The 23,389-nt window shown below is 38.8% G+C and overlaps 1 protein-coding gene across 3 annotated transcripts in view; it reads left to right on the forward strand.

Moving 5' to 3' along the window:
* ACSL6 (acyl-CoA synthetase long chain family member 6) overlaps positions 1–23,389 on the forward strand; it is a 72,112-nt gene that overhangs the window by 37,809 nt on the left and 10,914 nt on the right. The window contains exons 9-16 of one of the 3 annotated variants that reach the window (XM_036750514.1): positions 2,862–2,935; positions 5,536–5,613; positions 5,671–5,748; positions 9,382–9,516; positions 10,804–10,938; positions 12,499–12,594; positions 14,477–14,549; positions 22,044–22,132. In XM_036750514.1, coding sequence (XP_036606409.1) covers positions 2,862–2,935; positions 5,536–5,613; positions 5,671–5,748; positions 9,382–9,516; positions 10,804–10,938; positions 12,499–12,594; positions 14,477–14,549; positions 22,044–22,132 — 758 coding nt within the window. The remainder of the gene's footprint in view (positions 1–2,861; positions 2,936–5,535; positions 5,614–5,670; positions 5,749–9,381; positions 9,517–10,803; positions 10,939–12,498; positions 12,595–14,476; positions 14,550–22,043; positions 22,133–23,389) is intronic. The other 2 variants (XM_036750512.1, XM_036750513.1) reach the window with 2 other exon arrangements.

The following is a 23,389-nucleotide window of genomic DNA, read 5'->3' on the forward strand; positions in this document are numbered from 1 at the left end:
ATTCTCTTGCCAGGAATCCAGCAGGATCTTAAGCTTAATGTTCCAGAAGACTCCCTTTTCACAAAAGTCCAAGTTCCACCCTTAGGATTTTGGGTGAGTTCTTTGAAAATTTCCAGAATGCTCAGCTCCAACAACCATGAATGAAAAGTAACATGAAGAAAGCATTTGGCCATACTCTCAGCTGGGGAAACTTCCGGTCAAAGACTTTTGTAAGCAAATTTCTGAAAACACATCTTCTTTAGCTCAGATTTGAGAAAAGTCTTTTTTGTAAAGAGAGGTCAGTCTTATCTCTCCTTGATACAGAGTTGAAATAGGTGACATATATAGAATTCCTACTTAAAAGGGATTTTTTTCATAATGGAAGCCATTCATAAAATATTGTAATGCTGAAAATTGTGATGTGCCATGTCATCAGACATTTACTATTCTGGTTTGAATAACTTATGTATGTGCCTAGAGCACACATTAAAGATTTTTTTAGTTTGTTTTTTTTTTAGTAAATTTGTATCCTTTCCCCATCTCCTCCCAGAGTGCTATCTCATTTTAAAAAACAGTGATTTTAAGAAAAAAGAAGAGGAAAAATCAGCATAATTGATTAATACATCAAAAAATCTGAAAATATGTGCAATGTGGAACTTCTGCCTCTGCAAAGGGATGAATTAGGAGTATCTCTCTCTCTTCTTTCAAGCCATGCTTGTGGTTTATTATTTGCAACATCCACTTTTGATTACATGCGTATGGTTGTTCTTTCAGTTTACATTCTTCCTGTAGATATATCGATGCTTCTCTGTATTCATCACATTCATTATTTCTTTTAACACAGTAATATTGTTTTATATTCACGTACCACAATTCACTTAACCACTTAAATTTCTAGGTACTACACATCCTCAGTTGAAATTTGTCCCTTAAATTCAAAGGTAAAACTGTACAGTGCCCATTAATTGTGGGGGAGGATGAGGCTAAATGGCTAGCATATAACATAGCATATGAAGAGATGGCTCATGTCAGTGACTGTACTTCTTTGGTCCTGTCTAGAATTTCCTTAGTGACACACTGGGACATTCAGTGGATTTCATTTGTTATACCTCTATGGGGAGGTATAGTTTTTGTTTCCAGTGCTACTGCAGCGTATCAGAGTGGGACTGAAATGAAGGAATAATAATATCACTCATGTTTCTATAGTGCTTTAAGATTTACAAAGAACTTTCTTCAGAACACCTAGCAAGGTAGACAGTATAAGCATTATTATCCTGACTTTACAGGTGAGGACATAGATGAGGCTCAGCAAACACTCGACATTTCAGTATTTTCTGGGATCCGTACTGATAGGGTATTGATATTCATATAAATGAGTGCATCTAATGATGCCCTAAGTCCCTACTATGGTATAGATCACGACTGACTCATTCTACGCCATGCTTGCCCTTGTTTCCATCCCCCTCTCCAAATAAATCCTCAGCAGGGATCTATCCAATGTGCTGAAGTCCTTTCTCTTAAGTATTTTAAGGTAAAGTGGGAATATTAGTGCAGTCACTGAGCTGATCATCTGGAATCTCACACTCCATGGTGAACCCAGCTCCTTTTTTTGGCCATATACACTTCCTGTGTGACCATTTTTATATAGTCTCTTTGCAACTCAGGGAGTACATATCCTCTGCATTATACGAATGACCCCAGTGTCCCTAAAGTTTTCCCAGATGCCATGGTCTATTGAGCCCTTGAGTGTTGAAACCTGTGATTTTCATAGCAAGAAGGAATAAAAAGGATATTCCCCAGATTGAGCCAGAAATACCATATCCTATTCCCTGTGGTTCACAATTTGCTTGACTGCAGTGTAAGTTTGGGTGTGATTTAACACAATGCTGTCCATACAAGTTTGAATGCTCTAAGGTGACTATGCTGTCTTAAACATCCCCAGGTGACATATTGTGCTTGATGTGTGGGGCAGAGGTATGTCTACTGATGCCTATGATACCTGTAAGGAAAATAATTACAGCTCATTCATGTAGCACTTTCTAGATTATCAAGTCTTTTGGTTCCAAGGGCAATACTCTTTACACAATACCATACTTTAGAAAGAACAGCATTAGGAACATCAGATATACTAAAATTGTAAAGTCCTATGTAGTTCAAGAAGGCACTTTGCCTATTCTACAGAATTCATTTCCCCTGTACTTTGGTGTATCAGATCACCTCCAGGCAGCCTTCGTTCCTACAGGACCAGGCTTTGGGCAAAGAAAGTCTGTTAGCAACCATTTTATCCAACTTGTACCTTCAGATGCCTAAATACCTCTTTGCAGCTCCCATGAGCTACAGAAAGGGAAAATCTCTGTATCTCATCTGGTCTGATCATAGTCATTACAGAACCTGCCCTATAAACCATGCTGAGACAGCCACATCTAAGTCATGTCTCTCAGCAGCATCATGCATAGGAGATGGAAATAGGAAAAAACAAGGCCCCTGGCAGATATAAAATTCTGTAGTCCTTGAACTATGGAGAGTCATCCTGTGGTCCCTTGCCAAGACTATAATGCCTTAGCAGGTTTCTACTTCCTCTCCGTCTACCTCCATCACAGGATACAGACAACACTTATTTCATATAATTCTTAGTTCCTAGAAAACCCTTTTATCTTGTTAGTGATCTTTAAGTCAATGGTGATAGGCTTGGTCTAGACCTGCCTCTTGCTCTCAGCATGTGGAACAAGCTGCCCAGCTATTTGTGACTTTGAAAGGAAGGAATTGAAGTTTGCTGTTCCATCCTTTGCTAACAGTATGACAGTTCTTCTAAAGAGTGTAGAGGCCCTCGGAGAGGAGCCCTATGATTCCCTATTAACGTGGCCTTTTCTTTTCCTTCTCAGGGAACCCAAAAGGTGCGATGCTGACCCATGGAAATGTGGTTGCTGATTTTTCAGGCTTTCTGAAAGTCACAGAGGTGAATATGGCAGTATCACTAATGTGGTCAGAGAGCCCACCCAGGACATCTTGAATTTTCAGGTTTCTTTTCATTTTGCAATCCTGGATATCATATGTGAGCCTGGTGCTTTGGTCCTTACTCAAGGAAAACCACCCTGGCCATCAGTGGAATTGTAAAAATCCAAATATGTAATTTACTCTGCCTTAATAGGGAACACCCAATGATCTCCAAGCACATAAACTCCAGGAATTATTTCAACAAAACCAAAAAAATCATTTCCCACCTGTTTCATATACATTGCTTAGTGTCACTATGTACAAATCAAATTCACAACTATGAATATATGTGCAATTTATAGAGCATCCATTGTCACTCTTACCTTTCTAATAATAATTTCAAAGTTCTGTTTTGACCATTCCTTTTAAGTAAGAAACTTTGTGAGGGAATTTTAAAAGTAAATCCTAAATTAAACTAGTAATCTTTTGTCCTAAAGAAATAGATTTTAAACCTTTTTTTAAAAAATGCTTTATTCCCTATATGCAAGATACAATAAATCTTGTCCTGAAGACAAAGGGATTATGAACTCTTTTTCCCTAGGGAAAGTTACTCTACATATTTGTGCCTAATAACAGTTCAAAGTTGTAGAAAAGGCCTTTGGCAAAAAGGGGCAAGTAGAGAACTGTAAGTGAGCTCTGAATCAGTACCCAAAGCTAAGCATTTCCTGCAGATACTCCAACACATAGTGCATATGGAATTTCCTCAGTATGGGAATAGCCTCGTACTCAGATTATACCTCTTTCTTAGTGACTTGCCTGAGATCCAGAGAGGTTAAACCTTACTTATGGCATGTGTTTGTTAAATGTTTGACAGAATGAATCAAATCTGACCCATTTCAGAGCTCCATTCAAGTCTGACCAAAATACCAGAACAGAAAAGGATGCCATAGAAAAAGGAGGGAGCCTCAAGAGTCTGTGAAATGACAGCTTTTGAAGGCAGTTATCTGCAAGCTATATCTTCCAAAACACAGGTGTGCCCATCTGAGAACTAGGACTAGGGTAATAGGTTCCCTAAGATACAATACTCATGGAGTATGTGGAAGGTAAATTTTTTCTAACAAATAACTTAACAAAATAAATGCACATGTTTTTAGTGCCATAAAAGTCTGACCTCCCCAGCATAAACATTTATTTTGTATAAATATCTTGAATTACAATGTACGCCCAAAGCTTCCCACAAGTAGTATTAATTATATTGGAGTAAACAGGTCTGTGTGACAAAACTGAAAAACTATTATCTTTGAATACAGTATAATAAAAACTCTTATCTAAAAGATGGCCACTCCCTCTCTAATATCATCTCATAGGAGGTCAGATTAACTCTCTCTGTAAAGTTGCTGTGAAGGTATCCATTTTTGTGTGTGCGTATTTTCATCCATTTCCATAAGAGTGGGATATTCGCTGAAGCCCAACACATGGAAGACTACCCACTGGCTTCTTTTCCTTTCTCTACACTCTCCCAAACTGTGACTGTGACAAGGGTGCTGAATAGTGTAAGGCTTTGAGACTAAACTAATCATCCTCAGACAGAAAGTGAGTGGTCCTGAGGATTTGGCTGGCACTGTAGCCAAGGGATATCTTGTCCCTTGTAGTCTACTCGGGCACACATTTTAGGCAATTCCATATATACCCCATTATGAAGGGCAAGGAGATCTTGGGTCTGCTCCCACAGCAATTTCTATCACATATTCCCCCAGGGCATAAATAAGAAAATGCTCAGCGGGGGAAAGGGGAAAATTACTCTCCCTTCCAAAATGTTTAGTGACAAAAGTAAAAATAGAAAAAGAATCCTGCATCTTTTGATCTAAATTACTCATAAAGAGGGCTGGGAAGATTTCAGGCATCAAATCTGCAATGGTTTCATGCTTTAAAAAAGCCATTTTTTGCCTAGTGCTCCCATGCACAGTATAAGATGCAGATTTCTTTGTAAAAGTAGTGCTTTTATCGGTGGGGACTCTGCTCCACTGGTTTATATGTGCTTCATTTTGCTCTTTGCTGCTCCCAATAACCTGAAGTCATTGACATTGTGACCTAACAGTTCGCTTCCTATACTGCTCTCTTTCTGTTTCTTTCTTTTTCTTTCACTGTGTCTTTCTTTCTCTCCTCCCTCCTATGTCTTCTCTCTTTCTCCCCTTCTTCCTCAGTCTTCTTTACTCTTTTCGGCTTTTCTAGCCCTTTATACATCCATTTTCTTTTTCCTCTCTACTCTCACTGCTCTTCTTTGTCACTTTCTTTCTCTCATTCTTCCTATCTTCTCTCTCTCCTCTTCCTTCTCCTCTTTCTGTGCTTTTTCTGTCTCTTCTGCTTTATGAATTCTTTTTCATTTTTTCTCACTTTCTCCTTTCTTTTTCTCCTCTCTTGATCCTATATCATCCTCTCTTCCCCTTCTCACTCCTGCTTCCCTTACTCTTGCTTGCCCCTTTCTTCTCTTCCTTTCCTTTCTCTCTATTCTTTACTGTTTGCTCCTCTAGTACCATTTTTCTCTTTATTGTTTTATGACTTTCTTGTTGTCTTCCTGTCAGTGTTTCTTTCCTTTCTGTCTCCCATGCCCTTCACCTGCAGAAAGTGATCTTTCCGAGACAGGACGATGTGCTCATCTCCTTCCTGCCTCTGGCTCACATGTTTGAAAGAGTTATACAGGTAAGACACCTGTCTGACTGACTGGGCCTGGTTCGGGCTCCTTTTGTTTTCTTACAGAGTCAGTGGTCACCCACTTGTGAGGATGTACACATTTCCTATTTGCCTTTAGCACACATGTTTGAGAGAATGGTACAGGTAAGGTCCAAGCATCAGAGAAGTCTTCTGTGACAAGAACGAATAACCCTACTGAAACCATTGGCAGTATGACATAGAACTAAAAATGTACCATACTCAGAAAGTGTCATGGGGGCATCCTTCAGTGCTTAAACGTTGGACTAATCATCTGTGTGTGTGTCAAAGTTCTATAGGGTGTTGGATAGCTAAAATAATAGCCACCTCTATCATAGAGATGACACTGGGACCAGATCTCATCAGTTGAGCAAATTAATGTATTCCATTCTTAGATAGGAAAGATTTTTTTTGGAGGGAAACTCTCCCTCTGCATCCTTCCAATAGTAATGGCTGTTTCAGTGGAAACCTCTTTACCATAACCCCAACTGGCATGACCTAGACCTCTTGTTGCCACATTTCACAGAGAAAGTTCAGTGTGGTTTTGCATCTCCATTTCTGACAGAAGCTCTACAACTCAGCACATAACAAAAGCAGGGGGAAATCTTGAACAAAACTTAAGGAAATGACCAACAAGTGTTTTTTACAAAGTGCCTTCTATGTGCCAGCCATTGTGTGAGGCACTAGTGATATAAGAATAAAGAATAACAAAATCCCTACTCACTAGGAGTTTATATTCTAATGGAAGAAAAATAAGTACTTGTAAAAATACATATGACATAAATGTAAAGTAAATAAATACAAATATATGTAAAGCTATTCAATGTGATTTTGGGAGGGAGGACAGTAGCAGTTGAGGGAATTAGGAAAGATTTCATGAAGAAAATGGTGCTTGAGATGCATCTGAAATAAAGAGAAGAATTCTATGAGGTGATAGTAAGGAGAGAGGGAGTGTATTCCAGGCATGAGGGACAGTTAGTAAAAAGGCACAGAGATGGGTGATAGAGTATTCTGTGTGAGGAAGAAAGAGGATGTCAGATTGGACTGCAGAGGACAGGAGGGGGAGTAATGAATGTCCAATGAGGTTGAAAAGATAGATTGAAGCCGGGTTATGTAAGACTTTAAAACTAAACAGAAGAGTTTACCTTTTATCCAATAGGCATTAGGAAGCCACTAGAGTTGATTAAGTAGGAGAGTCATATGTTTAGATCTGTGCCTTAGGAAAATTACTTTGGAAGTAAAAAAAAAAAGGCTAGATTGGAGTAGAAAGAGACTTGAGGCAGGGGACTGTTACAATAATCTAGGCAAGAGTTGATAAAGACCTGAACTAAAGTAATGACTATATGAGTAGAGAGAAAGTGTCAGATGGGAGAGATAGGAAGGGAGAAACAGCAAATTTTGCTCACTGATTGAACATGTGGAGTGAGAGTGAGGATTCTAGCATAATACTAAGGTTATGAGCCCAGGAATCCACCAGGATGGTGTTGCCTTTTAGAGAAACAGAGAAGTTTGGGAGAAGAGAAGGTCTGGGGGGAAAACTTAATGAGTTCAGTTTTGCCATATTGAGTTTAAGATATCTCTAAGATGTCCAGTTGGAAATGTCCAATAAGCAATTGGTGATGCAAACTTAAAGCTCGGAGGATATATGAATCCAGGCTCCATCTGCATAGAGATTATAATTAAACCTACAGGAGCTGATAAGGTTATCAAGAGAATATACAGGCAAAAAAGAAGAGGGCCTAAGTCAGAACCCTGGGGAATACCCACAGTTAGGAGATATGATATGGATGACAAATAAACCAGGAATACTGAGAAGGAACAGTCAGATGGGAAGAAGGAAAAGCATGAGAAAATAGTTTCCACAAATACCTAGAGAGGAGATAGAATCCAAGAGTAGGTAATAAGCAGTATCAAATGCAGGAGACAGGTTAAGGATAAGGTCTGAGAAAAAATATCAGATTTGATAGTTATTAACTATGGAGAAAGTGCTTGTAAGTTTGGTGATGTAATTGGAAGCCAGATTTCAAGGGGTTAAGAAGTGAATGAGAGGAGAGGAGGAAGTAGCAATCATTGACAGTTTTTTCATGGAGTGTGCCTAAGGAATGAAATCAGTGTTACTCCCAGTGACATAGAAGGCTACATGTTACATCCCCAGACATCTCTTCACTTGACTCTCACTAAGATAAGAAATGTAAATTTTAAAAGAGTATGGACTAATTTGGAAATGTGGGCCCCAAATGAAATAGCTGAATAGATACATCTCTTTCCCCAGAAGTATTCCTTCACTGATAGGCCACGTGTAATGAACTGATAGCTCTTCCACTTTCTTCATTGTTTTCTTTAATAAATAAAAGTTGATCGATTCAGAGCCGGGACCAAAAGTCACCTTCCATACCCATCCAAATTAAAGATGCTAAAGAAAAGTCTTTCCAACTGCCCTGAGTCAGGCTTCCCTTTGAAAGCTTCAGGAATATGACAATGAGCTACAGTCACTCTCCTCTTTCTAACCATCAAGCCACAGTCTGAGAACACGAGGGATGATGCCATAATCTACATTCAGAGAAAAACAGCAATTTGACTATTGGACCACTAGAAGCTTGGCCTTTGAGTATCTACTGTAGACTGTGTCATTACTTTACAAGTGAAAGAAAAACTTGAAATATTAATGCATGACATCATCTTAGCTTACAAGTAATCCTAGAGGTAGCAGCTGGGGCCTTCGGGGGAGTGCTAGCCACTAGGAGAAGAAAGAGCTTTGGTGTACTAACCAATGACAACTACTTAATGAGGTCTAGAAGAGTCAATTTCCAAAGGTGCCTGAGGAATCTCTGGGAAGAATGAGCCAGGCCCTGTGGGAGAAGATATTCCATAAGCACCCTAAGCAAATGACCCCTTCATGCCTGAGTCTTCACATATATGGACTTTTCACTTGAACATATACATGGATCAATATTCTCCCATTCTAGAATGTTAAAGCTGAATGGAAAATGAATGTCAAAGACTGTGATGTTGCTGTTAGAAAAGCTCTTTTCTTACATCATCTTCCATTTTGGACCTCAAATTCCACAGCTATGAAACTGGGGAGATGAACTCAATGACTTCTGATGCCTCTTTATTCTATAAGTCTCTGTTCTATTCTATCATAGACCATTTTCTTTGTTGTACTTCTCTTTGGAAGATAGTTTTCCTTCAGTTTGAAAACACAGGTTTAGAATTATCATCCAAGGAGACTAGAGGACACACAATGGTCCCATCTTCCTGATTAAATATCACCTAGAAATTATGCTTAATGACACTGCATATAGGTGTTTATGGAAACAAAAACAAGGTGCACAGGCCTGAGATTTCCAAAAATTATCTACATTCTTCTTGTGGCACCAGTTTACTGGGACAGTCATAGAGGCAGTCTGTCTGCTACCTTTAGATGACACTGATAAAGAAATAGCTGGTCAGGCATTTGGGGTTGGAGTGGGACTCCCAGAGTGACAGCCTTTGTTCCCACATTCTGAATCACACAAAGGGCTAATTTGTAGAAGCATTGATAACTTTGGGATAGTGTGAGTCCCTTTAACCCTGGGTCCCAGAACTGCCCTGAAATGACAGTGTGTGGCTGGGCTGTTAGGGTCCAGGCCAATTGTCACTCTGCCCTCTAGGATTAGGATGGCTTTAAATAGCTCTTTAGCTAAAGGTGAACATAGCCTTTTATTCAGCATCTCTCTCTCTCCCTTTCCCTTTCTCCTATACCATTTTCTTGAACAGTCAGTAGTGTACTGCCATGGGGGAAGAGTTGGATTCTTCCAAGGAGACATCCGCCTTCTGTCAGATGACATGAAAGCTCTACATCCCACCATCTTCCCAGTGGTTCCTAGACTGCTAAACAGAATGTATGACAAGGTAAGCTGGTTTGGTCACCATAGAATTCAATTCAGCAAACATTTATTAAGTGCCTTCTGTACACCAGGCTACAAAGATAAAAACAAATAGTCTCTGCCCTCAAGGAGGTCATGTTCCACTGAAAGTAACATATTTTCCAAAATAAAACAAATGCAAAGGAGGTTTATGGGAGGCATCAACAGCTGGGGAAATCAGGGAAAGCCTCAGGTGGGGGTGGGGGAAGCAGCCCTGGTACTGAGCCTTAAAAAGAGATAGATTCTAAAAGGCAGAAATGAGAAAGAGAAGCATTCTGGGCATGCAGGACAGCATGTGCCAAGGCACAGACATAGATGATGGAATGCTGTGTACAGGAAAGAGTACACAGGCCTATTTAGTTGGAGTGGTGGATGCGTGAGGTGGAGGAAACACACCTAGAAAGGTAAGTTGGAGCCAAACAGAGGATCTATTCTTCCTGTCCTGAGTTGGACACTCTGCCTCATCCTAACACTCAATTAGAGCTTCTAGCCGTGTGATTTTCTTCCTGAGAATAATAACAGGGAGAATCTAATGAGCCCCTATCATTGTCATGATGCTTTTGAGATAGCATTTGAGTTCATGGGACTGGAAGGAGGTGAGTTTTAAATATATTCTTCCAATTATTCAAAATGAGTAAGAACTGGTCCAAAGTTTCTTCTCCTCTTTCCATTTCTGGCTACCTTCAGTGGTTGCACCCTTTGGTCAACAAACATTTACTAAATACCTTCATAATACAATGCATTGAGCTGTCCAAACTTACTGTAAGTGCTGTGATAGAGTATCTCTAAATTGTTAAATATGAATTGAAGTAAATACCTGTAATCAGTAGTGAGCTCCCCATAATAAAATCTTCAAGCAGAAGCTGAATGACTATGTGTCAGAGATAACCATAAAGGATATTCTGCACCGAGTAGGTAAATGGACCAGATGACCTTGTAAAGGGTTCTTTTTAACCCTAAAGTTCTATGAGTTTCCTCTCTTTTCTCTTTCCTTCCCCTTTCTTCCTCTCCACTCCTATATTTTCTGTTATTCTCATTCCATAATAGCAGATAGGTGGAAGAGCTTTAGCCTAGGAGAGATATCCTAGTTTCTTGTTCCTAGATTTTACTAACCTTCAGTCAAGTTCAGCAGGGATTCATCTATCTCCTACACTGAGCCACCAAAGGTGAAAGTCGAGTTGGGTTCTGTGCTTACAGATTACCTTCCATCACGAAGAAGTGACTGAGCATGAAATTTTGTGCCCATTGAAAGTTTTTGTCCATTTTGTCTCAGATCTTCAGCCAAGCAAATACTCCATTGAAACGGTGGCTCCTAGAATTTGCGGCAAAGCGTAAGAAGGCTGAAGTCCGAAGTGGAATCATTAGAAATGATAGCATATGGGATGAGCTTTTTTTTAATAAGATTCAGGTAAGGAGTTGGGTAAAGTCACTGTAGAGTAATACTAAGTATCAGGCAGTTCATTCCACAGAGAAATTAAAACAATCCTAGATGCCTGCCTTTCCAAAGAGCTCCAAGTGATTGGCTCATATCTCCAAGTCTCATAACTTCAACACTGGCATATTATAACTAGACGGGGTGAAATGAGGGTCGTTGGTAGAGACTAAGTATAGGAAGTAGAGATGGGGCTTTAAGGGAAGAGAAACAAGTAATTATTTAGGGAGCTCAAAAAAGTCTAATTTTCTCCAACAAAATTACCCAGAGTCTGTAAGGTACCTAAACTCTTTCATGGTCTCCCTACTAGACATGAGAAGAAAAAATCTGAACACTAAAACCAAGGTAATTTTCATGGAGCAATATTAAATAAAAATGTAGTAGGAAGAACACTAGCCCAGAAGTTAGAAGACATGTGTTCTGGTCCAGGCTGTCACTGACTCATTATGCGGCCTTAAGGTATTCCTTTCCTCTTTCTGGACCTCAGTATCTCCCTCTAAAATGAGCAGGATGGATGGATAGGTAGTTTTTGAGGTCCTCTCCAGTTTTCACAATCTGCTGTTCTAAGAATTATTTGTTACCTGCCCTTCACTTACCCCTGAATAGGACCAATTCTCAGTTACTGTTGTATACTTCTGCCAAATCACTCCTTACCCCTGGCCATCCTTACCTCCTCCAGGGAGCTGTAGTTAATTAGCATTTTCGAAAAATGACATGACTGTGCATTCACTTGCTGCTCCATTATTAACTATGAAAGTTGACCACTCTTTAAAGTGCTTTTGGCCCCACTCACAAAGATGAAGAGTTCCAAGTCTTCTTTATCCACCGAGACGCATTGCAAAAGGAAGCAACATATTGATCCAAAACTATATATAAAAAGGAAGGCCATTAGCACTACAGAAATTTGAAGTAACTTCTTATAACTCAGCTCTTTTGGTGCTGAGAAATGATGTAACAATGACTGGGTGTATTTTAAGGGCACCAGCATTAAGGAAAGAACAAAATATCCAAAAGGGTACATAGATTAATAAATTAATAATGAATAAATAATAAATAATTCATTTAAATTGTCGCAGAACACAAAAAAATTGGAAACATTATTAAGTAACCTGTTCCACTGCATTTAACTTCTTTTCTTCAACTTGAAATTGAATGAATTTATTTCCTAGCATTCTCGTCCCCATTAGATGACTTTATGGTTCTCTCTATGCGGCTACCAGACTTTCACATTGAGTTCTAAGCCTATAGCTTTACCGCTGCCTTGTCATATAACATTGGCTAAGATACTCCTTTTCCTCAGGCCTCAGTTTCCCCATCTGTAAAGTGATGGGATTGGACAACTGACCTCTAAGGTTCTTCTCACCTCTAACATTCAATGGTTGTGCTTCTGAGCTTTCTGTTCCTGAATATTGCCTCGGATATTCTTAGTGACAGGTTGGGCTCCAGATTATTTAGTTATGTCTCAAGATGCTGCAAAGGTTATCTTAGGAACATATCAAGACTCTAACTCATTGTTTCCTGTCATCTGTTACACAGGCTAGTCTTGGTGGGTGTGTTAGGATGATTGTCACCGGAGCAGCTCCTGCATCTCCTACAGTTCTGGGTTTTCTTCGTGCAGCCTTGGGGTGTCAGGTACAGTACCACAATATGCAGCCTAGCTTGCCATGGAGTCATGTCTTGGTGCAACAAGATATTCCCATAATCAAAATAATTAGGAATCATATGGACCCAGTGGCCACATAGCAGCTTCTCCTTCCTCCAGAAGGCATAAGCCCTAAGGTAGAGAGAGCCAAGCTAGATTTTACATATTCTGGAAGACAAGGACTTATTTATATGGAGACTACCAGGTTTCCCTCACTATTGATACCACATTATTCAGGGTAAAGAACCTAAATATGCTGTATATTGGTTACTTATTCAATTCAAAAAGAATTTATTAAATTCCTACTTTGCACCAAGCACTGAGGTAGGCCCTGGAGATACAAACACAAAAATGAAAGAGTGCCTGTCCTTAAAGAACTTTCATTCTATTGGGGGGAAATAATATACCCATACAGAATTAAATTTTTTAAAAATATGTGAAGTAATCACTGGGGTTAGGTCTCTAGCAACTGAAATGATCAGGTTAGGCTTCCCCTAGCAGGTGGTCTTTGAGACGAACTTTGAAGAAAAGCTAGAATTCTACAAGATGCAGAAGAAGTACATTCCAACCACTGGAGACATAGCTGAGCAAATACTGTGTACTGAGAATAGTAAGCAGGCCTATTTGGTTAAAATAGAGAATTTACATAGGAGAGTCATATGCGATAAGCCTAGAAAGGTAGACAGGTGCCAGATGGTAAAGAGTTTTAAAACCAAACAGAAGTTTTTTTTTATTTTACCCTGAAGATAAGAGGGGACCTTGAAAGCAGGGGAATGATGATATGGTCATAAATGTGACCTATTAGGAGACTATTGCAATCATCTAGGCAAGAGGTGATAAGAGCCTTAACTGAGTGGGAGTTGTGAGTTAGGGAAGAAGTAGCCAGGTAAATGCAGAGAAAGGAATGGATGTGAGATTGTTAACTGGCCCTATGCATGAGTCAGGTCTGCACCTGTTCTAGTTTGTACCATGTTTCCTAACCCAGACAGAAATATAAATATATCTTGCCTTTTAATTAAGAAGAACAATATCTTTTTTATATTGTATTTCCACTAAATATATTTTGGTAGCATTTAAAATTAATTTACCTTCTCATTCAACAAGTATTAATTAAGGGCCTTTTACGGGCAAGGCCCTGTAGTAGATTCCATAAATGGGACATTATTGGCGGGTACATTGGCTACATAAATTTTATGAGTATGTTTAAATATTGATCATTCAAAGTTTTGTACTTATAACACTATCCTCAGTATCTGAATCATGATACTACCTTATAACAATGTTCTTTTAATAGCATAGCAATTCCTTTGGAAGGTGTCCAAGACAGATGTACTTTATTCTAAATTTTCATGCAAAGTGATGTTATTTAGAAAGGTTCTAGGCTATGTGCTTTTGCACAGCTAAAATTAAACCGACAGTGAACTTAATAAATTGGTAAATTGTGTACATTTTTAAAACCTGTAAACAGCTTAAAGCAATTCAGAGACATTAAGCTGCAAACTTCACCACATTACTTTTATACACTTACTATCTATAGTAAAAAAAAAGGCCTTATCCCCAGCCTACCTTACTCATTTATTCATCACTGTGATCTGCACTAATCACAATACATAATTACACGTCTTACACAACAACAGCCAAAGTCACGTTCCCAATGCTGACTATTTTCAGCTTATTCATGGGATGCTAATTGGGGGGAAAGACAAGCATTATACAACACAGGGGAAATTTCTGTTTGAGTAATGGCCAGATGAGTAATCATAACAACCATTCCTGACAGCTATATTGGAGAGAGCTTTGCCTACATTACCTCATTAAGCATAGGCATCTTTGAGTTGGTGGTCCAGGTTAAGAGCCATGTTTCTCTTGTAGGTATATGAAGGTTATGGCCAAACTGAGTGTACAGCTGGGTGTACCTTCACAACTCCAGGGGACTGGACCTCAGGTAAGAAGAAGGCCAAGACAGTATCTAATCCCAGGCAGAAAAATACTTAGGATATGTGTGTGTGTGTGTGTGTGAGTGTGTGTGTGTGTGTGTGTTAGCTTGAAGGTTTTCCCACTAGGAAACAATGGACTGCCAAATTTTCCAAAGTTTTTGAGTGACTAGAAGTATATGTGAATGGGAAAATACTGGCTTCTACTAGCTAGAGCCCTACTCCTTAGAGTGTGGCCTGGGTCAATCCTCTAGAAGGTCTTGGGTCTCTTATAATATGAATGTTTGTAACATCACATTACGCATATGTTTGTTTCTGATGCAGAATGATAATCTAGGTAACCAGGCATTATCTTAGTGATATTTCATTTGAAGTGGCACTTATCTTTAAATTTGTCCTGTTGAGAGAGTGACAACCTTTGACACTACCCACAGTAACTTTTCCAAAACTTCTTTCCTCAAGCCCCCCAATTTCGTTCCACCCTCCGTCTCTCAAAAGACTTCTTTACTTCCTACCTTACTGAGAAGATTGAGACCATCTCTGATAGTTGCTTCATTTCTTGTCTTCCAGATCTCAAAATCTCTCTCTTTCCTCCCCACCTTCTCCATTTTTGTTCCAATCTCAGAAGGTGAGGTAGCCTTCCTCTTTGTCACCCTCTAGTGGTGCTCTCAATCCCAACTCCCCTTGGATCTTGTGCTACTTGCTGACCACAGTCATTCTCTATCTTCCTTCTCATCTTATATTTCTTTTTCTTTACTTGTTCTTTCCATAATGCCTACAAGTGTGTTCTTTCCTCTTTTATCTTATAAAAAGAAAAACCCCATCCTTGAGCCCTACTATAGCCTCAAGCCACATCTTCTACTTCACCTAATATATTCCTAGAGTCTACATTTATTTCCTCCACTTCCTCAACATCCACTCACTCTCCAACCCCTTATTTTCTCAATTACATCTCTCCCACTAAACTTCTTTCACCAAGTTCATCAATGACACTTTTGGGGGTAGGGGATCCAGACCTGTGAATGGTGTAGGAAACTCCCAGTGAAGAAACTCCCTCTGCCATTGCAGACTGGCATCTGTTCTGCAACTTAACAGCATTAAAGAGTCACCTATGGCAAAGGTCTTCACATTTTTTCTTAAATCTCCAATATGTGTTTATTTACCTATTTATGAATTATATGCATATGCTACTGTATGAAATAATTATATACATTATAAAACATACCAAAAATAGACATTTTAAAAGGATGAGATTAAGGAAAAATAATACTTGATTCTTGAGTCATAGGGATTCACTGTGGTTTATTGAGTAGGTGAGAAGTGACATAGACTTGTGGTTTAGGACAATCACTCTGGCAGCTGTATGGAGGATGGATTGGAGGGGAGAGATATGAGACAGGGAGATTAATTAGGCTATTGCAATAGTCTAGTTGAAGGCCTGAACTAGGATAGCATCCAGGTTGGTAAAGAGAAAGGAACATATGCAAGAAATGTTGTAGAGGTAGGAACTAGCAACTGAAAAGATATGTGACATGAGGGAGGATTTGAGGATGACACCAAAGTTGTGAACTCGGAATACTTGAAGGATAGTGTTACCATTAAGAATGATAGGAAGTCTAGAAGAGGAGAGGATTTAGGTGGAAACATTTAGGTGCACTGAGATCTGTGGTACATGATCCGTGAATATTCATCCTTTCCCACCCCACCCCCAAAGTGAGAAAGATTCCACTGTCCTGAAACACAGAACCTGGCTACAGATACCTGGGTCCCCATTAGTTTATGGGGACCTGAGAAGTAACTTGAGTAGACAAACCTATGATAATCTATCATAGGAAGGGTAGATGTGACCCCCATCTTCCCAGCCTTCAATTTGATGATTAATCACTCATGAGATCATGCTACACTCTTCTAGGGGGCTTGACCCCTTCTTTTGATGCCACTGGCTTAGGGAACTGAGAAATTAAACAACTTGCTCAGCAAGTATAAACCAGACATAGGATTCAAACCTAGATCATCCTGATTCTGAAGCTGACTCCATATTCACTAGACCATGCCACCTCTCTCCAATGACCTTTTAATACCAAATCTAATGGACCTTTCTTCGGTTCTCGTTCTTCTTCACTAAAATGTAGGGTACATAATGAAGAATAATACACAATGAGCCTAGAAAAGTGGGCTACAGCCAAATTATGAGGGATTTTTAGTGCCAAATAAGTTTTTGTATTTTATCCTAGAGGCTAAAGGAAGCTACTAAATGATGATTCATGAACAGAAGAGTGATGTGGTTAGACCTATGCTTTAGGAAGATAAATTCAGCAACTGTTTGGAGAATGGATTAAAAAGGAAAGACTGAAAGTTAAAAGACAAATTAGAAGATTATCATAATAGCCAGAGTAAGTGGTGATGTCAGTCTTAAACTGGAATGACAGTCATGTGAACAGAAAGAAGGTGATGGATTCAAGTGAATGTGGTAGTAGAATCAACAGAATATCACAACTAATAAGAGGGATAAGGAAAAAGAAAGAGTGGAGGACTCGAGGATCAAATATTATTTCTCCTTAATCTCATCTTTCTAAAATACCTATTTTTAGTCTATTTTATAATGTATATAATTATTTAGCACAGTAGTATATGTACGTAATTTATAAATAAGACTAAGGACCTGTATGACTAGAAGAATGTCGATGTCCTCAACAGGAAATAGGGAAAGAAAGAAAGCCAGTTTGAGGGGAAAAATGATGATCATTATTTCCAACATGATGAGTCAGAGATACTTATAGGGCTAGAACTTGGGAGATTTCCAATAGGTATCCAATAGTAATATGGGGCTGGAGCTCAGGAGAGAGCTTGGGACTGGATATAGATCTCGGAATCATCTGTATCAAGGTGATTGCTAATCACATGGGAACTGATGAATTCACACAGAGTGGAGAGAGAAAAGGTCCAGGATGCAAACCTGGAGTATACTTATACATAGGAAGTGTGACAAAGATTGTGCTTCTGCAGAGAAAAACAGAAAGGAGCAGTCAGAGGTAGGTGAGCCAGGAGAGAGCAAGTATTGTGAAAACTACTATTATAAATAATAATTCCTGTCCTCAAGTAATCTCCATTCTAATAAAGGACATATGGCATGTACCCAAATGAATATAGTATAAAGTAGAATTAACAAAAGAAAAGAAGGGATAAATAGAAGATTATATCTTTTTAAAAAATTTGAAGATATGAGAGGTGATTGACCTATTAAATGAATCTAGACTTTGGTCTAGAGCATAGGTTCCCAAAGTGGGTGATACTGCCCCCTGGGAGTGCTGGAATGATGCAGGGGGGTGGTAATAGCCTCAGGTACAATTGGGAGGCATTGAATAAAAATAAGGGGGTGATGGAAGCATAAGGAAAAAAGAGAAGAGAAGAAAATTTTGAAAAACCATTCGGACATGTTTCATTTGTTGTGTAACAGAGTTAAAGTCATTGTGATTACATCAGTGCATTCCATTACATTAGTGTAGTGAATACATAGTGATTACATTATTTTCCAAATAAACACACAAAATGCAAGTTGTAACTGATCAGTGGTAAAGTCTGCTGACAGGTCTTAACAGGCAATTGTTGGCAGATGAGCATATCTCATGTTATCAGGAAGTCTAGCATGCATTGGTAAGAATATGTCCTGTGTAATGATTTGTTTACAATATGATACTATAAGGTTACATGATGCAATGTTGCATCATCAAAATTTCAATGCAGGAAAAAAAACCCACAAATTTACAATAAATCATTAAATTTAAGATGCATCTTTTTTTAAAAAAAATATTTTATATTTTTTTAAATGACACAAATTTCCAAAAAAAAAAAAAAACATTACAGGATTAAAGAAAGTAGATTTCCAGGGGAGTGCTGAGTAATTTTTTTTTTTGAAGAGGGAGTGGTAGGCCAAATGAGTTTGAGAACTTCTGGTCTAGAAGAAGGAAATGGTCAACAGTGTCAAGTGTTGCAGAGAGGTAAAGAAGAATAAGGGCTATAAAATTGCCATTGGATTTGGCAGCAAAGAGATCACTGACAACCTTGGACACAGCAGTTTCAGGTAAGTGATAAGTTTGGAACACAGATTGCAAGGGGTTGCAGAATTTGTGGGAGGCGAGAAAGTGAAGGTAACATTAAATGTAAATAGCTTTGGGAGGGGGTTGTCTGTGAAAGGGACAAGAGATAAAAGATGATAGCTTTTTTTTAATAGTACTTCTCCTTATGTACTCTACATTCTAGCCAAGCTGGAGAGCCCATTCATTCTCTGGTCTCATCCTTCTCTCTTCCAGTTCTATATATTTGCATGTTTCTTCCCCATCTTCCTTGCCTGGAATATACTCCCTCATTTCTACCTAATGATATCTTTCCTTTCTTTCAAAGCTCTATTTAAGTTGTCTTTCCTGGTATCTCCAGCTAAAAGTGAACTTTCTCTTCCAAGTTTTAAAAAATATAGAATCTTGTGTTTGTCGCTCCTTTTCCTTTATTAATTCTATTTTATGCCATATCCATTTGGGTATATGCCATATCTTTTCTATTAGACTGGAAATTACTTGAGGACAGAGACTATTATTTATAATTTTTCCTATTCCTTTAGTACCCAACATATTATGCTGAATATTATGAGTACTTAATAAAGGTTGTTTAAATTGAAATGACCAGAAGGAATAGGATCTGTGGCTATTTCTGCTTCTCTGGACTGGGCCCCCACTACACCAAAGGAATGTGAGCAACACTGGCCTAGAATGTGGCCCAGGACACTTAATGACTGTTACTGCATCCTCTTAGATGAGATCAGCCCTTTGTATTTTAGTTCACCAACATACCAGCCAAGATTTAGAGCTGATGATATTGTGAGATTGATAAATAATCCTTACTAAGTATTCTGAGTTACCCAGCAGGAAAACAAATCCATGTGGAATAAATGCTCAATATAGCAAGGTTTCATATCATTCTCCCTTGTCCTCATTTCTCTTGATTCTACGAAGTACTCTTTAACACTGCCTGAATTATAAAGCCTATTTTATGAACCGGTTCCTTGACCTATCTAGGGCACTCAAATGCAATGTGTGAGACATCTTTGGAGATGATTCCATTCTCCTTTTTCTCCTGGACCTTTAACCACTTCTTTGCCAACTTATCCTTCCTTCCCCCATATATTGGTTTCTTTGCTGCCTTTGTTATTCCTTCATACTACCCATGCAATCATAAACAACACCATCATTACTCAACATCATTACTTTGTGGATTGTAATTGAAAGTCATTTACCTCCAGATGGAGACTGAAACATCTAAGATCAATGAGTGAATTTAAAAGCTCCTCTATGGATGACATCCACATGAATTCAGCCAATAATACATCAACAAAGAAATATTAAATAAATAGCTGAGTCATGAGGATTTATCAAAGGAAACAGAGAGATTAATGATGGCAATTCAGGACCAGGTCATTGCCACTATGGATTACAGCAGTGGCAATGACCTGGTGCTGAATTGATATCATTGTCTTAATGATCAAGGTAGATTATGCAAGGAATTTGTAAATCAAACAAGCAACTGTACAGCACATCAATGCAGGCTGTAAAGATTTAGCACCTACCAAATATTTAGTAAAATATGATTTAATGGTTGGAATTAGATACAGAAACTCCCTGAACTGATAGATGAAAAATCACCAGACTATAAATTCAGATCTCAAAATGTCCTAAAGAACTCAATCAATAAACTGTAATGGAAGTGAACTATTATCAAAAACTGAACTGTCCCCCATAATTAATGGATATAACACAGACCCATAAAAACTTCAAAATGTATATAGTAGCTGTCACAATACCATATGCTCACAATGCTACATGGAACAAAAAAATAAAACTTGCAAAATATAAAAACTAAGCCGATGAGATAAAAACAACATGGAAAGTGAATGAGATACATATTGTCATTATTTTGTGTGCTACTGGAGTTGTACCAAGGATGCTTTTAATGAGCCTACAGAGTATATACTTACACCCTAATACTTATTCAACTACCAAAAAAGTTGTTTTGTCACCCTAAAAAATACTTCATAGAATATTAAATATGAAAGAGTAATAGGATAATAATGTATCCCACGACCATTTCTGAACCCCATCAGACAAGATAAGATCATAACAAAAACTCACATTTTTATTTCACCTTAAGGTTGATGATGCCCTTTCCTCACACCATTCCTGTGATCAGTATGAGGGTATATATTCCTTCACTGTAAGATCTGTCAGGTTCTGCCTTTTTTAATCTCAGCCCTTTTAAAAGCTTCTGCTTTGGCTGGCAGGAGTTTGCAGAAGCAATGGGGCATAGGGTGAAATGATAAGAAAGTTTCTTATAAAAATCAAAGGGAAGAATATAGCTAAATTTGATTAGAGTCAGTTTGATGAAGTAGATAGAATGTTGCACCTGGATTCAAATTCTACCTCTGATGCTTACTAGCTATGTGACAGTGAGCAAATCTCTAAGTCTCAAGCAGTACTCTAAGATTATAAATTATAGATAGAACTTAATCTCCACTAGTGGAAGGAGTTCTCAAACCAGGAATTCCAGTGTGAATAGAAATCATATGTCCTTGACCCTCATATACTTAGTTCAGAATTGCTTAGCAGAAAAAGCCTATTGGGAAGTATTTCCTATTTTAAAGGAGACAAAGAAATGGGATGCCCTTTACACTATGAAATCTTTCTTTTCATTCAGCATCTTGGCCAGTACTTGCCTCTCAATAGTCCTACACTAATGTAGCTCAGAGTAAAGCTTCTGCAGGCCAGTCCATAGGTTGTGTAGTGAGCCTAAATTAATTATTCTTTTAAAAAATGATTAGTATGTAAATTTGCCTTTAGCGTACACAAGACTAATTTGGATTCATTGTAGCCATTCTCAACCCAATCACCTAACACAGGGCTGAGTGAATCCCATCTCTAACAGCAGGAAATCAGTATGAGATGCATGTTGACTAGGCAAACTTAAATTTAAGTAACTTTAGGAGAGAATTTTTCCCCTTAAAATGAGGACATAACTTTGAACACTGAAGAAATGTTAATTCTGCCAGCTTGTAACAAAGGTAAAAGTATTGATTTGGGAAATGTTTTATGATGATAATTGTGTGTCTTATTGTTGTTTTTCTAAGCAGTACCAGAAAATGATGCCATTGAGTTATAGTATTGTTGGTCATGCTCTCTGTGCAGTACCATCCATAGAGAAACTCCATTTTCTCCTGCGGTACAAAACTTAAGCCAAGGAAGTGGTGCTGGTGGACCTCTTCTTTCTCTGTGGCTTTGAGATTTGGGGAAATGCGAAAGGGGGAAGAGGATGGAGAGGAGGGTTCTAGATCTGTATTGGACTGAAAGCACCACTAGCACCTTTACTTTGAAAGGCTTGAGGATCTCGCCTAGAAAGCTGTCTGCATTAATGCTGAGCTCAGTTTGAAAGCTGAAACTTACTGAGCTTACTCTGATTTGTAGGTCATGTGGGTGCACCGTTACCCTGCAATTACATCAAACTGATAGATGTGGAAGAACTGAACTATTTTGCCTCCAAAGGAGAGGGAGAGGTAAGTTTAAGCAGGGGATAGTCAGGGTTTATCATCTCCAGCACTAAGAAAAGCTCCTCATTGCTTTGCAAGTTTGTCACAATACCATGGAGGACTACAACTTCAGGTATGTGTAGCATGTGATTTTCTTATATTATATAATCAAATGGTGAAACAAATGGGAAATAACAGAAAAAAGCTTGTGAACATTAGCCTGGTTTAATTAGAGGCATGGAGATTTGAATCATCCAAAGCTAGTGTCACATATTACATCGAGTTATTGTTTAAAACTCTGAAAGGAAATTCCAAAGTGTTCAGGAGAATCACCTAATTTTGAGTTTAATAAGAATCTTTTCTACAACATCCAAGACAGTATTGTGCCATGGAAGCAGCTCTGAGTTTGGATTCAAATGACCTGGATTAGAATCGTGGATCTATTACTTACTAGCTGTGTGACTACACTATCCGGCCTTCAGTGTCTTCATCTGTAAAATCAAGATTCTGGACTAGACAGCTTAGGAGATCCCTTCCAGCTTTGAATCTGTGATCAGCTAGACCCCAACGAGATAATGAAAAACACAAACAGGTCCCTACTTCACAGGCTTTATCCCCATCTTCAGTGCCAGCCTTCACCTCAAGGCCCTCGTATCGTCCCTTGTCCCCCACTCTGTTGCCTAATGCCTATCTCCATTCTTCGTTCCTAGTTCCAGCTTTCATCCCCAGTCAGCATCTACTTCTCCATCTCCTCGTTCAGATAATGGACTAATAATAGTGATCATGATAACAATAATAACGGCAACATTCCATATGGTGCCTACTACATGCCAGGCATGGGGCTAAGTACTTTACACACATGAGCTCACGCGATCCTCATAACAACCCTTGGAAGTGGGTGCTATTATTACACTCACTTTGCAGTTGGAAAAACTGAGGCCGAAGCATCTTGCCCAAGGTCACATAGCTAGCATCTAAAGCTGTTTTCGATGCCAAGCCCATCACTCTATCCACTGTGCCCCCTAGCTGCCGCATCCTTGCCCTGTTTCTCTATGGCGTTTGAGTGCTAAGGGATTTCTGCCAGCCTATAAGAAAAGCATTAGGGGCATAACCAGGGGTGGCTGCTGAAACACAGAGATACATCATTGGTGGGGGGGTAAGAGGGGTGTCACAGTCACTCTGATGATGCAGACTTCGCATGCCAGTGGAGAGAATGCCTCTTGGGATTTCTTTTATGGATTGGTTTGTATTTTAAATCACATTCCCTCCTTTTTTCTCCCTTTT

This window comes from Trichosurus vulpecula, chromosome 3, assembly GCF_011100635.1.
Source record: "Trichosurus vulpecula isolate mTriVul1 chromosome 3, mTriVul1.pri, whole genome shotgun sequence".
In the NCBI taxonomy this organism is placed as follows: Eukaryota; Metazoa; Chordata; class Mammalia; order Diprotodontia; family Phalangeridae; genus Trichosurus; species Trichosurus vulpecula.